General features: G+C 31.2%; 1 protein-coding gene across 2 annotated transcripts; it reads right to left on the bottom strand.

Annotated features, from left to right (window-relative positions):
- Positions 1 to 1,067: 1,067 nt before the first annotated feature.
- Positions 1,068 to 13,254, bottom strand: anks3 (ankyrin repeat and sterile alpha motif domain containing 3). 2 transcript variants are annotated; one of them, XM_051097621.1, is made up of 16 exons: positions 13,132 to 13,254; positions 12,584 to 12,768; positions 10,801 to 10,999; positions 10,582 to 10,703; positions 9,511 to 9,592; positions 9,032 to 9,146; positions 8,812 to 8,949; positions 7,238 to 7,363; positions 7,033 to 7,145; positions 6,812 to 6,961; positions 6,609 to 6,733; positions 5,320 to 5,461; positions 4,089 to 4,320; positions 2,413 to 2,472; positions 2,237 to 2,332; positions 1,068 to 1,893 (listed from the first exon to the last, which is right to left on the bottom strand). In XM_051097621.1, exons 2-15 carry the CDS (start codon positions 12,760 to 12,762, stop codon positions 2,250 to 2,252), a joined length of 1,866 nt encoding a protein of 621 aa, XP_050953578.1. In that variant the 5' UTR covers positions 12,763 to 12,768; positions 13,132 to 13,254; the 3' UTR covers positions 1,068 to 1,893; positions 2,237 to 2,249. The 2 variants fall into 2 exon arrangements, with proteins under 2 accessions (XP_050953578.1, XP_050953577.1); XM_051097620.1 differs by lacking the exon at positions 13,132 to 13,254 and adding an exon at positions 12,946 to 13,118.
- Between the last annotated feature and the right edge of the window lie 438 nt (positions 13,255 to 13,692).

Genomic DNA, 13,692 nt, shown 5'->3' with positions numbered 1-13,692 from the left:
TATTTTAGAAAATTCCACACAAATTAGGTTATTTATATTTATATACAAATTAGTTATTTATAATTATAAATAACTAAATTTATGATATACATTTAAAAAATAATTATAATTTATTATAAATGTGTTTCTTATATTTTACCATCACTTATTAGTTCATTTAATTTACTATCAATTAAATTCATACAAATATTATCATTTGGAAAAGTTAATAAAATTTTAGAGAATTTTACACAATTCAATTTTATTATACATTAAATTAAATTATTATAATTTGAAAAAAAAAAATCACTAAAAGTTTAGATAATTTTACAGGTTATTTTAATATATTAACTTAATTATGAACACCCTGGTTTGTAGTGCAAAGAGTTTTACCACTGCACGTTGCTCTTCTGAACCGGAAGTCTCGCCCACAAGCTTATTTAGCTCTAGCTGATCGTTAATGTGATTCTCTACACCTGTGTGAACTTGAGGAGAACTGAGAGAACAATCGCCTAAACGTTATTGCTTCAGATTTTACATATTACAGATGTCCTTTACTATTTTGTGAATTCAGATGTTTTAAAATGTGTATTAAGTGTTTGAATACTTTTGGAAAAACAGGACTATCTTCCACTTGATGACTAGCTTTTGTGTTTTATCAACTCAGGTAAGTGTCTTATACTGAATTATATTCTTGTTAGTTATTTTCCTATACTCTTGCAAAGATATTGCGATAAGTTCTAAGAGATTTAAAGTAGCTGTACGTTTTATACCTTGAAATATCAGGTTCTGATGGTTCACTGACTTACGATAAAGGCGAACCGCTTGTTTCTTTCCCATGCTCTTCTCCAAATGTGTTCTGTCAGTCAGGGTTGCCAGGTAAAACCGCGGATTTGGCAACCCTGCAAGTTTTGGTGAGCAGGAAATTAGTTAATTAATTCCACGAAAATGGCAGACTACTTTATGCAGCAATAAACACGTTAAGCCGTCCGTCCTCTGTAATTATGATTATGCAATTAAAATCCAGACAATTTACTGTAGAGGGCTCAAAGTCACAAAAATACACACAGCTGCTTTAAATGGTTTATTTCCAGGCATTAAAAGACTCGATTCATGTATATTTATTGACACTGACATAATTACAATAAAGACCTTTTTCATAATTGACAAACAAGCTGATTAACGTAAAACAATTATCACTTAAAATTGATATTCAGAGAATTTTTTACACATTTCAATGACCCAAAAACATAATAAATGGACAGTAGCTCCAACAATATGACCAAAACCCTTGACATCAAGACCAGAAATGGGTCTTGATCATGAAACACCAGCAGAATTAACTTCTGTGTACATTTTTACATCAGACTGAATTGAATATTCACTTCACAATGTTACAATTTGTTGTTGTTTAACTTAAGCTGTCATGCACATATTCCCAGCTTTCGCCATACTGTATTACTCACAACCATGCCAATACATCTAAATGAATTCAACCGAATATGGCAGAATATGCTTAATTATTCAGGCTTTAAATAGACATTTTTAATTCTTATCTAATTGAGGTCTGATTCGTTGTACAGCAATAAACAGTATTTGTGCTTGCAGTATCCACACGTGTTTCCTGACAGGCAGTTCAAATCCTCTGGCTCCGCCCTGTCTGACACAGCTCTGTCTGTGATTGGTCATTTCTCATGATAAATGCATCACGTGACTGAAGAACAGGCGAGAGACGCTCTTCGCCCGCTTGTCATTTTTGGCCGCTTGCCGTCATCTTCGGTTCTCGTTCGGCCCGTCATCTCCGTCTGAACTCGTGTCATACTGGAGCGACGTGGCTCATCTCTCTGGCTCATCTCTGCAGCCGTCTGTGTGTTCAGGGTGGTTTTTCACCCTCCGTCGGTAAAAGCGAATGTCCTGGAAAGACAAACACATTAGTTAAGACAGAAGTCTTCCAAAATTTAAGTTTTGAACATCTGAGTTTAACAACGTCTGCTCACCAGAGCTGCATTTCTTTGATTAAAATTACAATAAAATCAGTAATATTTTAAAATATTTTTAAGATTTAAAATAACTGTTTTCTATTTGAAAATATTTTAATGTGTAATTTATTTCTGTGATGCAAAGCTGAATTTTCAGCATCACATGATACTTCAGAAATCATTCTAATATGCTGATTTGCTGCTCAAAAAACTTTTTTAATTATCAGTGTTAATATTTTTGTGGAAACCATGATTTTTGGAAATGTTGTTCGACTGACCTATTCATAGCTGCTAGGATTCTTCCCAGTTGTGTGAGCTTTTCTCTGAAGCGCTGAGATGCTGGAGACTGTGAAGGATTTCCTTCAAACCGTCAGCTGGAAAGAGAAACACAATATGAATTTACACGTTAACGTGAAGAAAATGTTATACACACACGCAGAAACCACAGTTTTACCGAGATCTGCCATATGAGACTCCATCTTAGACAGCAGCTGAGAGCACATCAACCCGTCACCTATAACAGACAAACATCAGACTGGTTATTAATACAGCTGAGATCTAAAAGGTCAATGCATTTGAATCCAGACCTCAACAAACAGACACAAAAATTTCTGTTTTTAAATCTCATATACATCTTTCAAAATGGTCCTAACATGAGATGCATATAGCTAATGATAATATATGCTTCTGTGATTTGTAACTAATATTGTGTCTTGTGCACACTTTTTTTTGCAAGCAAAACCACCAAAGATTTTTTTTCAACATTTTTTGATTCTTAATATAATTAACTAAAGACGTTTCTAAAGCAAAACCCTTTCAGGAAAATACAAAAATGTATAAATAAATAAATAATTATTTTGATAAAATAGTTTTTTGTTTTGATACAAACAAAAAAAAACCTTTCACACTGCAGAAATAAAATAAATGAAAAGTCAAACAGTGATAAATAAAATGCAAACAAATAAAAGAAAAAATGTGTAAATTAAAAACAAAATATTCATGAAATAAAAAATAAAACAGTTTTTCCCCAACATTTTTGGATTCTTAATATAATTAACTAAAGAAGTTTCTAAAGCAAAACCCTTTTAGGAAAATACAAAAATGTGTAAATAAATAAATAATTGTTTTGATAAAATAGTTTTGATACCAAATCTTTTTTTTTTTTTTTATACAAAAAAAAATTCATACTGCAAATTAATGAAAAGTCAAAGAGTGATACATAAAATAGTAAATAAATAAAAAATAATTGTAGAAATTAAAAACAAAACATTGATGAAATAAAAATAATATACATTTTTAAAAAATTAAAATGGTGATTTTGTTTTTTTTTGTACAAATTTAAAACAAAATATTCATGAAATAAAAAATGAAATGCATTTTTGATTCTCGATATAATTAACTAAAGAAGTTTCTAAAGCAAAACGCTTTCAGGAAAATATAAAAATGTATAAATACATAAATAATTGTTTTGATAAAATAGTTTTGATATAAAACGTTTTTTGTTTTGATACAAAAAAAACCTTTCCATACTGCAGAAATAAAATTAATGAAAAGTCAAATAGTGATAAATAAAAAAAATGTATAAATTAAAAACAAAACATTCATTAAATTAAAATTAATATACATTTTAAAACATTAAAATAATAATGTTAAATAGTGATTAAATAATAATAAAAACATTTAAAATGTTATTAAAATAAAAATAGAATTGTATTAAAACGACATTTTAATAAACAGTGCTAATTTTAATTAAATTAAATTTTAATAAATATATTACAATGCACACTAAAGACACACAGACAAAAAAAACATTAACACTGTGTATATATATACATATATATATATATATAATTTTTTTTTAGTTTTTTTTTTCCTGTGCAAAACTTGCTAGGGTGCTGGAGAGTCGATATATGGTTGCTAAGGTGTTCTGATTGGTTGCTAGGTGGTTGTTAAGGTGTTCTTGGTAGGTGCTAGGCTATTGTTGACAGTAGTGTTCTCTTATAACAAAAATATGTTAAAAAGACATACTGGTTATACTGCATTATGTACAATGCATTCTGGGAAGTAACTAGTGAATCTCCTTCTTTTCACATTTTTATGCACATAAAAGCATTGACGGTTTCATCGCACCTTTCCCCGCCACTCGAACGTCCTCCTGCGCAACCTGTGCGAGCTGCGTGTGAGTGTTGCGTAGAGTGTGTAGTTTCCCGCTCAGAGTCTGAATGCGTTTGCTGTTCTCCTGCAGCTCCGCCTGAACACTCTTCCACGCCATCTTCTCCTCCATCAGACATCCCTCCATCACAGCACGCAGCTCCTTTTCTTGACCCACCTGACCTTGCAGAGACTCCACCTCTACACAACGCTACACACACACACACAAGAAAAATATTGACAGCTAGTGGTTGAAATGAGTACTGCAGTCCAATTTCACATTATTAGAGAGAGTCGTTTCTCCCGCCCTCTCCTCCTCAGACTCAATGCTGACGTGGGTTGCCAGATTGAGCATATGCATAGGAACAGGAACGAGCACAACGTTTTAATGCTTTAATATTGGATGGATTTTTTAGGGCGGGTAAAATCTGCGATCTCTGATCCAGTTTGCTTGCTCGCTTCCATTTCTGCAAACACTGAGTTTTCCGCCACCTGGCAACCCAGTGTCTAAACACTATTGGGTAAACTGGCATTGGGCGGAGTCATAGACCAAAACAAAAACAAACATTCTGACATGGAACCCACATTTATAAGTAGAATAACTGGCTGTAGCCAGTACTGTTTATGGAGAAACAAGTGTGCAACTTAGCATGTTTCCTAAATATCTGAAAAGGCATTATGTGTTTTTATGCTTTAGTACAGTCAAAAAATTACATAAAGCACCTACATAAAGAACCACACAATAGCTACGGCAAACTTGCAGTTATTATGTGGTAAATTAATGACAGAACAGTGCTGTTTTTACAACATCAGCTTTATGCATGGCAACCCTTGAGCTCCACTCATTTTTAAGGATTAGTTTTATAGCATGTTGTTCATTTTATTGTGACCTATTACACAACCAAATGAATATAAAGTTCAATGCTTTGAGATTTTATACCTTTAAATGCAGAGACCCTACCTGAACTCTACCTGTTAACATTTGGCAAGTATCACATTATTTTGTGAAATAGGTTTAGAAGGTTAGTCTTGTCACTCTGCGTACGTTCAGAGATTTTTGTATTCGTTGTTGATGTTACAGTTCACACTTAGTCACAAACTAGGTGTCAATTCTCTTGCTTGGCTTTATCTATAGTCCTACAATCCTCCTTACATGCAAATGAGTTTAATGAGGTGATGATTGTGTGAATAGAGGTCATGCAGTGAGTACCTTATGAAGCTGAATGGCCATTTCCTGCATCTCAGCCTCTAGTTGGTCTGCATACGCCTGCTCTAACGCATCACTGGGCGGCCGTGCGTTACTATGCCAGCGGGCTATTGCTGATGTCATCTTCCTCTTAGGACCGAACAGACTATAAAGAGAAAAGCACAAATCTTAAAATAAAATAAACATTTTAATAAACTAAACAATACAACTAAAAATCATAGTATAATAATTTTTTTGAAATGTATAAAAATAAAATAAAATAAAAAATAACTAATAACAACTTTAATTTTACTAACAATTTAAATAGTGATAAATTAAATAAAAAAGTGTAAATAAAATGTCTAAAATTAAAAATAACATTTAAATAAAAAATCAGTTGAATAGTGAAAAAACAAATGATAAAAATATTTAAAAAATAAAAATAAATTACTTTTTAACAGTTAAATTTTAATAGAATGACAAAAATAAACACTATAAATAAAATAAAAAAACTAAAATAATATTAATGAAATAAAATAAATGTTAACAAAATTAAAAATACAATAAATAAAGTGCAAATAAATACAATTATTAAATATATTTTAATTGAATTTCAATAAAACAAATAATAAATAAATGAATAAATAAATAAAATAAGAACCTAAAATAATATATAATAAAATATATTATTGATATATTTTATTTATTCTAAATAAAATACATTTAAACAAAAAATACAATAAAATGGTAAAATTGTAAAAAAAAAAAGTATTTTAACAAAATAAAAACACTTAATTTTATTAAAATATTAATTAAAATATTTTTATTAAAATTTTGAAAAAAAAATCATTTCATAATCAAACAAAATAACTACTTTTTAATAAAATGATGAATTTTAATCAAATGAAAAAATAAACACTGTATAAATAAAATCAAAAAATGTAAATAATATGAATGAAAATATTTATCAAATAAAAAAATGCAATAAAATAAAGTGAAAATGGTAAAAAATTGTATTTTAATAAAACAAAAAAATAAAATGAATTAAATAAAAAATGAAAAAAAAAAAAAAATTAATAAACATTTTAACAAAATAACAAATACAATAAAATTAAGAAAAAAAAAATAAAGCAATTGAATAGTTAAAAACAGATGATGAAAACCATAAACCATTTTAATAAATGTAAAATAAAATACATTTTAATAAAACAAAATATGACTTTCTTTTATAAAGTGATCAAAATAAAATAAATAAATAAATAATTAGTTAAATTCAATTTAATTCAATTCAATTCAATTGTACAAAGACTCACGTGATGCCAACTTCCTTGAGGTCGTTCTCAGTAAGCGTGAGGAAGATCCTCAGGTCGATGTCTTGCTCCTCCAGCAGGGGAAGGTACTTACTGAACCCGATCTGTTTCAGGAACTCTGCGAGATCCTGCAACAACATAATCACACTCTGTACAGGTGCATTTGAACTTAGACACAATCACAGAATGACAAAAAGAACACACACCTTGGGTCCAGTGTATGAAGGAGGAGGTCCAGAGGAAGACGGAGCCTGGCGGTAACCGGTGCTGCCGCTGCTGTTAGCGGGACTCCTGCCTTTGGAGTGCTGGAGTTTATTGGATCGCCGCGGACAGCTTCTCTTTGCTTGATCAGAGTCCTGCAAACATCATGAGACGTTGAGAGAACAGTTTGCTGGAGATGTTTGTTTTGATGCATGATGGTTCGGACCTCGTTGCTCTCCAGCGACGCCTCCCTGCTGAGTCCGAGGAGATGAGACAGACCCTCGCTGCTGCTGCTGCTGCTCCTCATGGTGGGCATGTCGTTATCGAAGAACAGCTCATCTGCATGCAGAATGGAAACAGAATCACATTATATAGCATGTTTTTAGCGGATGCATTGTTGAGAACAACTGACATCCTGCTGAACTTCACACCTCTACTGCTGTTGCTCTGGACGTCGAGGTCATTGATTGGGGAAGTGACGTCACGATTGCACATTCCCTCGCTCTGATCGCCAACGTCCTGGAAGGTCACGTATCCGGGTGGAGCAACGGAAACCTCTGCAATGAAAGAACACATTATATAGATTCAACATACCTTTCCACTATTTTGTTCTATTTTATTTTATTCAAATGTATTTGTTTTTACTTAACTTTTAAGTATTTATAAATTAGTTTAAACATATTTACAGTTTAATAAAATAACTAGTTCATTAAATATTTTTATTTTATTGTATTAAAATGTTTTTTTTTTTAATTTTTAACTTTACATTAATGTAAATATATTTATAAAATACTTTATATTTAAAATTGTATAAAATAACCATTTCAATGCAGAGAAAAAACACTTTTCTTTGACTATATATAGATTCAACATCCCTTTCCACTATTTTATTGTATTTTATTTGATTAAAATGTATGTTTTTATTTAACTTTCAGTAAATATATATATTTATTAATTAATTTAAACATATTTACAGTGTAATTACAATTTTATTCAATATTTTTTATTTCATTGTATTAAAATGTATTTTTTAATATTGAAATATATTTAAAATTGTATAAAATAACCATTTTTTATTTTATTGTATTAAAATGTATTTTCTTTTCTTTCTCTATGTATAGATTCAACATCCCTTTCCACTATTTTATTCTATTTTATTTTAGTAAAATATATGTTTTTGTTTAAATTTAAATAATCATGAAAATATTTATAAAATAATTTAAACATATTTACAATTTAATATAATAATCATTTCATTAATTATTTTTATTTTATTGTATTAAAATGTATTTTTTAAATATTTAATTTTAAATAAATGTAAATATATTTATAAAATACTTTAAATATATTTAAAGTTGTATAAAATAACCATTTCATTAAATATTTTTATTTTATTGTATTAAAGTGTTTTTAAATATATTTAGCTTTAAATAAATGTAAGTATATTTCTAAAATATTTTAAATATATTTAAAATTGTATGAAATATCCATGTCATTAAATATTTTAGTTTTTTATTTTATTAAAATGTACTTTTTTAAATATTAACTTTAAATGTAAATTTAACTTTAAATAAATGTAAATATATTTATAAAATACTTAAAATATATTTTAAATTGTATAAAAAACATTTTATTAATATTCTTATTTTATTGTATTACAATTGATTTTTTTATATATTTAACTTTAAATATATGTAAATATATTTATAAAATACTTTATTATTTAAAATTGTATAAAATATTAATTTCATTAAATATTTTTAATGCAGTGACTTTTTTAATTAATTTTTTTTTATTTTTCTTTACTTTAAATAAATGTAAATATATTTATAAAACACTTGAGCAGCAAATCAGCATAACAGAATGATTTCTGAAGGATCATGTGACACTGGAGTCACTGGAGTAATGATGCTGAAAATCACAGAATTATATTTTCAAAATATTTTTGGAATAGAAAATGGTTATTTTAAATATACAACATATAACATATACATATTGTGAGTACCGTGTTTGGAGCCGACTCTGAAGCGCGCGATAGCTTGAGGCCCGTCGTGAATGCTGGGTCCTCGGGTTCTGCTGCGAGCTGATCGGACTCTAGGAGTCGTGCTCTCTTCTTCAGACGAGCTCAACTCCTCATACAGAGCTACAGAGGCAGATCAGCTTTAATTATTTTCTGTATTCATGACATATAAGGTCAACTACAAATACAAAGGTGCGTGACTGACATGATTTGGCTCTCATGACCTGGCTGATGAGGCTGGCGATTTTAGTGTGTCCGTACATCATAGCCAGAGATCTCGCCGTTTCTCCTTTAATGTTCCTCTCCTCCGTTCGTACACCCTGAATCATACACAGAATCAAAAATAATAAAAACACACAAGGACTTTATAACATTACAGCTGTAAATAGTTGCTCTGACAACAATTCAGTTATGATTATGTAGTAAATGACATTAGAGATTAGCTATTTTTAAAACTAAGCTTTAAATAAGTGCAACTAGAGGGTCAGTTAATACCCAGAAGTAGTTTTGGATCAAGTATGAATTTTATTTTCAATAAGAATGTGAAACTGCTTTATATATAAAGTGTTGTTATAATTTTCATAATGGATGCATTGTCAGATTAATCCACAACCATAATTATTAAACACAAAATTAGATTTTTAATTCATAATAAGTCACATTTTAGTGTAAGGTCACACTTGCATGGTTGAGCAGGTACTGAACAATGATTTCATGGCCGGACGCAGCAGCTTCCATAAGCGGTGTGAATCCCGACAGCGGCTCCCTGTGAGGGCAAAGGTCAAGGATTTAACATGTTTACTAGCTGTCTAAGCAAGATTAGGTTCAGAATAAAATACTAGCATTTATTGCATGCTAAATAGTAAATACAAAACTGTTAATGTATAACCGTGGTGTCACATGAGTGGTGTCCGGTTATCATCTCGGAAATAAAAAGATAAAAAGTTTTTAATTTTTAATCCAATTCTGTGTAAAACTGCCTAAAGCTGTCAGCAAATTTATGATAAAAAAATAGGCCAAGAATCTGGTGATTTATTCACTACATTTGAATTTAAATGTCTCATTTATTTCTGTGACTGGAATAATGGCTGCTGAAAATTCAGCATTGCATTACTAGAATAAATTATATCTTAAAATGTATTCAAACAGAAAACTGTTCTATTACATTGTAATAATATTTTGCAATTTTTCTGGCATTACTGTAGTTATTAACTAGGGCTGTCAAATAATTAATCACGATTTTTATGTTCACCAAAGCTGCATTTATATGTTAAAAATAGGGCTGTTAAATGATTAATCGTGATTAATCGCATACAAAATAAAAGTTTGAGGATGCCAAATATATGTGTGTGTACTGTAATTATAATGTATATATAAATAAACATATTCATGTATATATTTAAGAAATATTTATGTCTTTGTATTTATTATAATTTTTTAAATATAATTTATATTATATATAAATAAAAATATTTTGTACATAACATATTTCTCTTAAATATATACATTAATTTGTGTGTATTTCTATATACATAATTACACCCATTACACACATATATTAGGCAAACTCAAACTTTTATTTTGTATGCGATTAATCACGATTAATCGTTTAACAGCCCTATTTTTAACATATAAATGCAGCTTTGGTGAACATAAAAACGTTGCGAAATCTTAATGATTTAATTTTTGTTAGAGTTCTACTCTTAGGAAGGACATTAATTTCGCTTTATATGAATGAATGCAATTGTTACTCACTTGATATTTGCATTGGCGTGATGCTCTAATAAGAACTTGACCATCTGCTGATGTCCAGTAGCCGTGCTGTGCAGCAAAGCCGTCCATCCGCACACATCCTTACATTCGAGCTGCGCTCCTTGCTGTACAGAGAGATGTTTCATTCAGTATCCTATCATGAGCACTGGCTTTTTGCTCTAATCCGATTTGCTATTAACAACTTGATAATGTAAATGTGACCTGCAGTAGGAAGTAGGCGATGCTCTCGTTTCCACAGCTGGCGGCGAGCATCAGGGGCGTGAGTCCTTTAGATGTGGTGGCGTTGACACTGACGCCCGCCTCCAGCAGCAGGTTAGCGATGTTATCGTGACCGATATATGCAGCGTACATCAGAGGAGTCCAACCACCGATGTTCTTCCCATCCAAATCCACATCTCCCCTGAATAATGATTGGATCAGACAATGGAGGTTTGGTTAAAAAAAAAAAGTCTTAGTGTTGCTATTGTTGCTTACCTTTGGTAAAATCTATCTATCTGTCTGTCTTTCTATCTGTTTATGTAGAGTTGAAGTCAAAAGTTTACATACACCTTGCAGAATCTGGAAAATGTTATTTTACCAACATAAGAGGGATCGTACAAAAGACATGTTATTTTTATTTAGTACTGACCTGAATAAGATATTTCACATAAAAGATGTTTACATATAGTCCACAAGAGAAAATAAGTTTAATTTTTAAAAATGGATCCATTCAAAAGTTTACATACACTTGATTTTTAATACTGTGTTGTTACCTGAATGATCCACAGCTGTTTTTTTGTTAGTGATAGTTGTTCATGAGTCCCTTGTTTGTCCTGAACAGTTAAACTGCCTGCTGTTCTTCAGAAAAATCCTTCAGGTCCCACAAATCCTTCGATTTTTCAGCATTTTTGTGTATTTGAACCCTTTCCAGCAATGACTGTATGATTTTGAGATCCATCTTTTCACACTGAGAACAACTGAGGGACTCATATGCAACTATTACAGAAGGTTCAAACACTCACTGATGCTTCAGAAGGAAAAACCATGTATTAAGAATTTGAAGATCAGGATAAATTAAACTTATTTTGTCTTCTGGAAAACATGTAAGTATCTTCTGTAGCCTCTGTAGGGCTGTACTAAATGAAAACATATGATATTTAGGCAAAATAAGAAAAATGTACAAGAAAAATTCTGTTCAAAAGTTTTCACCCCCCGGCTCTCAATGCATCGTTTTTCCTTCTGGAGCATCAGTGAGGGTTTGAACCTTCTGTAATAGTTGCATATGAGTCCCTCAGTTGTCCTCAGTGTGAAAAGACGGATCTCAAAATCATGCAGTCATTGTTGGAAAGGGTTCAAATAAAGAAAAATGCTGAAAAACCAAAGAATTTGTGGGACCTGAAGGATTTTTCTGAAGAACAGCAGGCAGTTTAACTGTTCAGGACAAACAAGGGACTCATGAACAACTATCATTAAACAAAAAAAACAGCTGTGGATCATTCATGTAACAACACAGTATTAAGAATCAAGTGTATGTAAACTTTCGAATGGATCCATTTTTAAAAATTCAACTTATTTTGTGGACTGTATGCTGAAAATGCTGAAAAACCAAAGAATTTGTGGCATCTGAAGGATTTTTCTGAAGAACAGTGGGCAGGTCTTCATTCAGGTAACAACACAGTATTAAGAATCAAGTGTATGTGAACTTTTGAACAGGGTCATTTTCATAAATTCAACTGTTATTTTCTCTTGTGGATTATATTCAGGTCAGTACAAAATAGAAAAATGACTGCATTTTGTACGATCTCTCTTATTTTGGTCAAATAATTAACATTTTGCAGATTCTGCAAGGTGTATGTAAACTTTTGACCTCAATTATTTCCATCTATCTACAGAGTCTCTGGTTGAGACATGTATTTCTAAACGTTCAAGCGTCCTGGACTAAACCATGTCAAAAAAGTTTAGTGGGAGACATGTACAGTATGAGCAGTTGATTCTTCCATCTGACCTGCGGATGCATTCGGCCACCACATCATACTGTCCGATGGAGCAGGCGGTGTGAAGATCCAGCGGCACGTTCAGCTCATCCGGGCCGATCAGAGCGCTTCCCCCGTCCGCCAGCCACACGGACAGACTCGCGCCTAACTGATCCGACTCACTGCTCGCCTCGTCGCTCAGTTCAGACATCCTCCTCTGGAAATGAGGTTTGATGTTCAATATTTACAGGTCTGTGCAATAGCTAAAACTAATGTGTGTGAAAATAAAACAATTTGTATCCCTCTCCAAAAAATCTGCAGCTTATTCAGTGAAAGTATGTTCCGTTATTTGATATCAGACATTTAAATGACTGTTGTCCGTTAGTCAATTTACCTCAAATAAATGTTATCTCATACTCTTATTCATATTTGTTTATAACGGTTATGAAGCTGAAAAGTTACAGTTATAAAAAGTTATAAACAAACTATGGAAACAACAGCCTTTTACAACGACCGTTAATGCCACAAACGCATAACTCAGCAACCAAATAAAGCACCCGACAAATAAAAGTGTACAAACCTCTGAATAATTTAAACTTTCCAAACTAGCAACTCAATGTTTTTGTTCAGAAATTGCAACTGCAGCGGCAACTCAAAGGAAGTTTTGTGTTTCAGCCGGGGCGTGTTGTTAAACGTGTCCTAGGGAGTTGTAGTCTTTTGCCTGCTTCTCATAATGCAGTTTAAACGGCTAGCGCGCATTATAAGACTGCATCTCCCATGAGCCTCTGGCTTCAGCACTCATATCTTACGTGCCTGACGACATCAAACAGCAACACGCTTGTTGATTAAATGCAAAAGAATGCTACACATAATAAAATAACTAAAAAAAAAAAAAAAAAAAAAAAATTGTTTTCACTGAAAAAAACTGATTTGAAAAAAATACGCTTGAATTGTTTGGCAAATAAGATGACATTTCTAATACAGGTTTTTAAATACGTTTCCATAGCAACGCTTACAATACATTGGTAACATGCTACATATACGCAATTTCTATGTATATTTTAATCATCAGAATTTGATTTCAATTAAAAAAGATTAATGAAACCAAGATAAAATAAATGATATAAAAAAGTGAACCAGC

The sequence above is a fragment of the Labeo rohita genome, chromosome 24, assembly GCF_022985175.1.
Source record: "Labeo rohita strain BAU-BD-2019 chromosome 24, IGBB_LRoh.1.0, whole genome shotgun sequence".
Lineage (NCBI taxonomy): Eukaryota > Metazoa > Chordata > Actinopteri > Cypriniformes > Cyprinidae > Labeo > Labeo rohita.
The sequence above is the reverse complement of the archived record's forward strand: the minus strand, read 5'-3'. Positions and strand labels throughout refer to the sequence as shown.

Bases quoted from the DNA above. Each gene is read 5' to 3' on its own strand.
- anks3 (XM_051097621.1), bottom strand. From the start codon at position 12,762: ATGTCTGAACTGAGCGACGAGGCGAGCAGTGAGTCGGATCAGTTAGGC. The intron at 10,704-10,800 runs GTCACATTTACA...CTCTCTGTACAG, and splicing joins TCGCCTACTTCCTACTGCAG to CAAGGAGCGCAGCTCGAATG. The intron at 9,593-10,581 runs GTGAGTAACAAT...TTGCCCTCACAG, and splicing joins CACGCCAATGCAAATATCAA to GGAGCCGCTGTCGGGATTCA.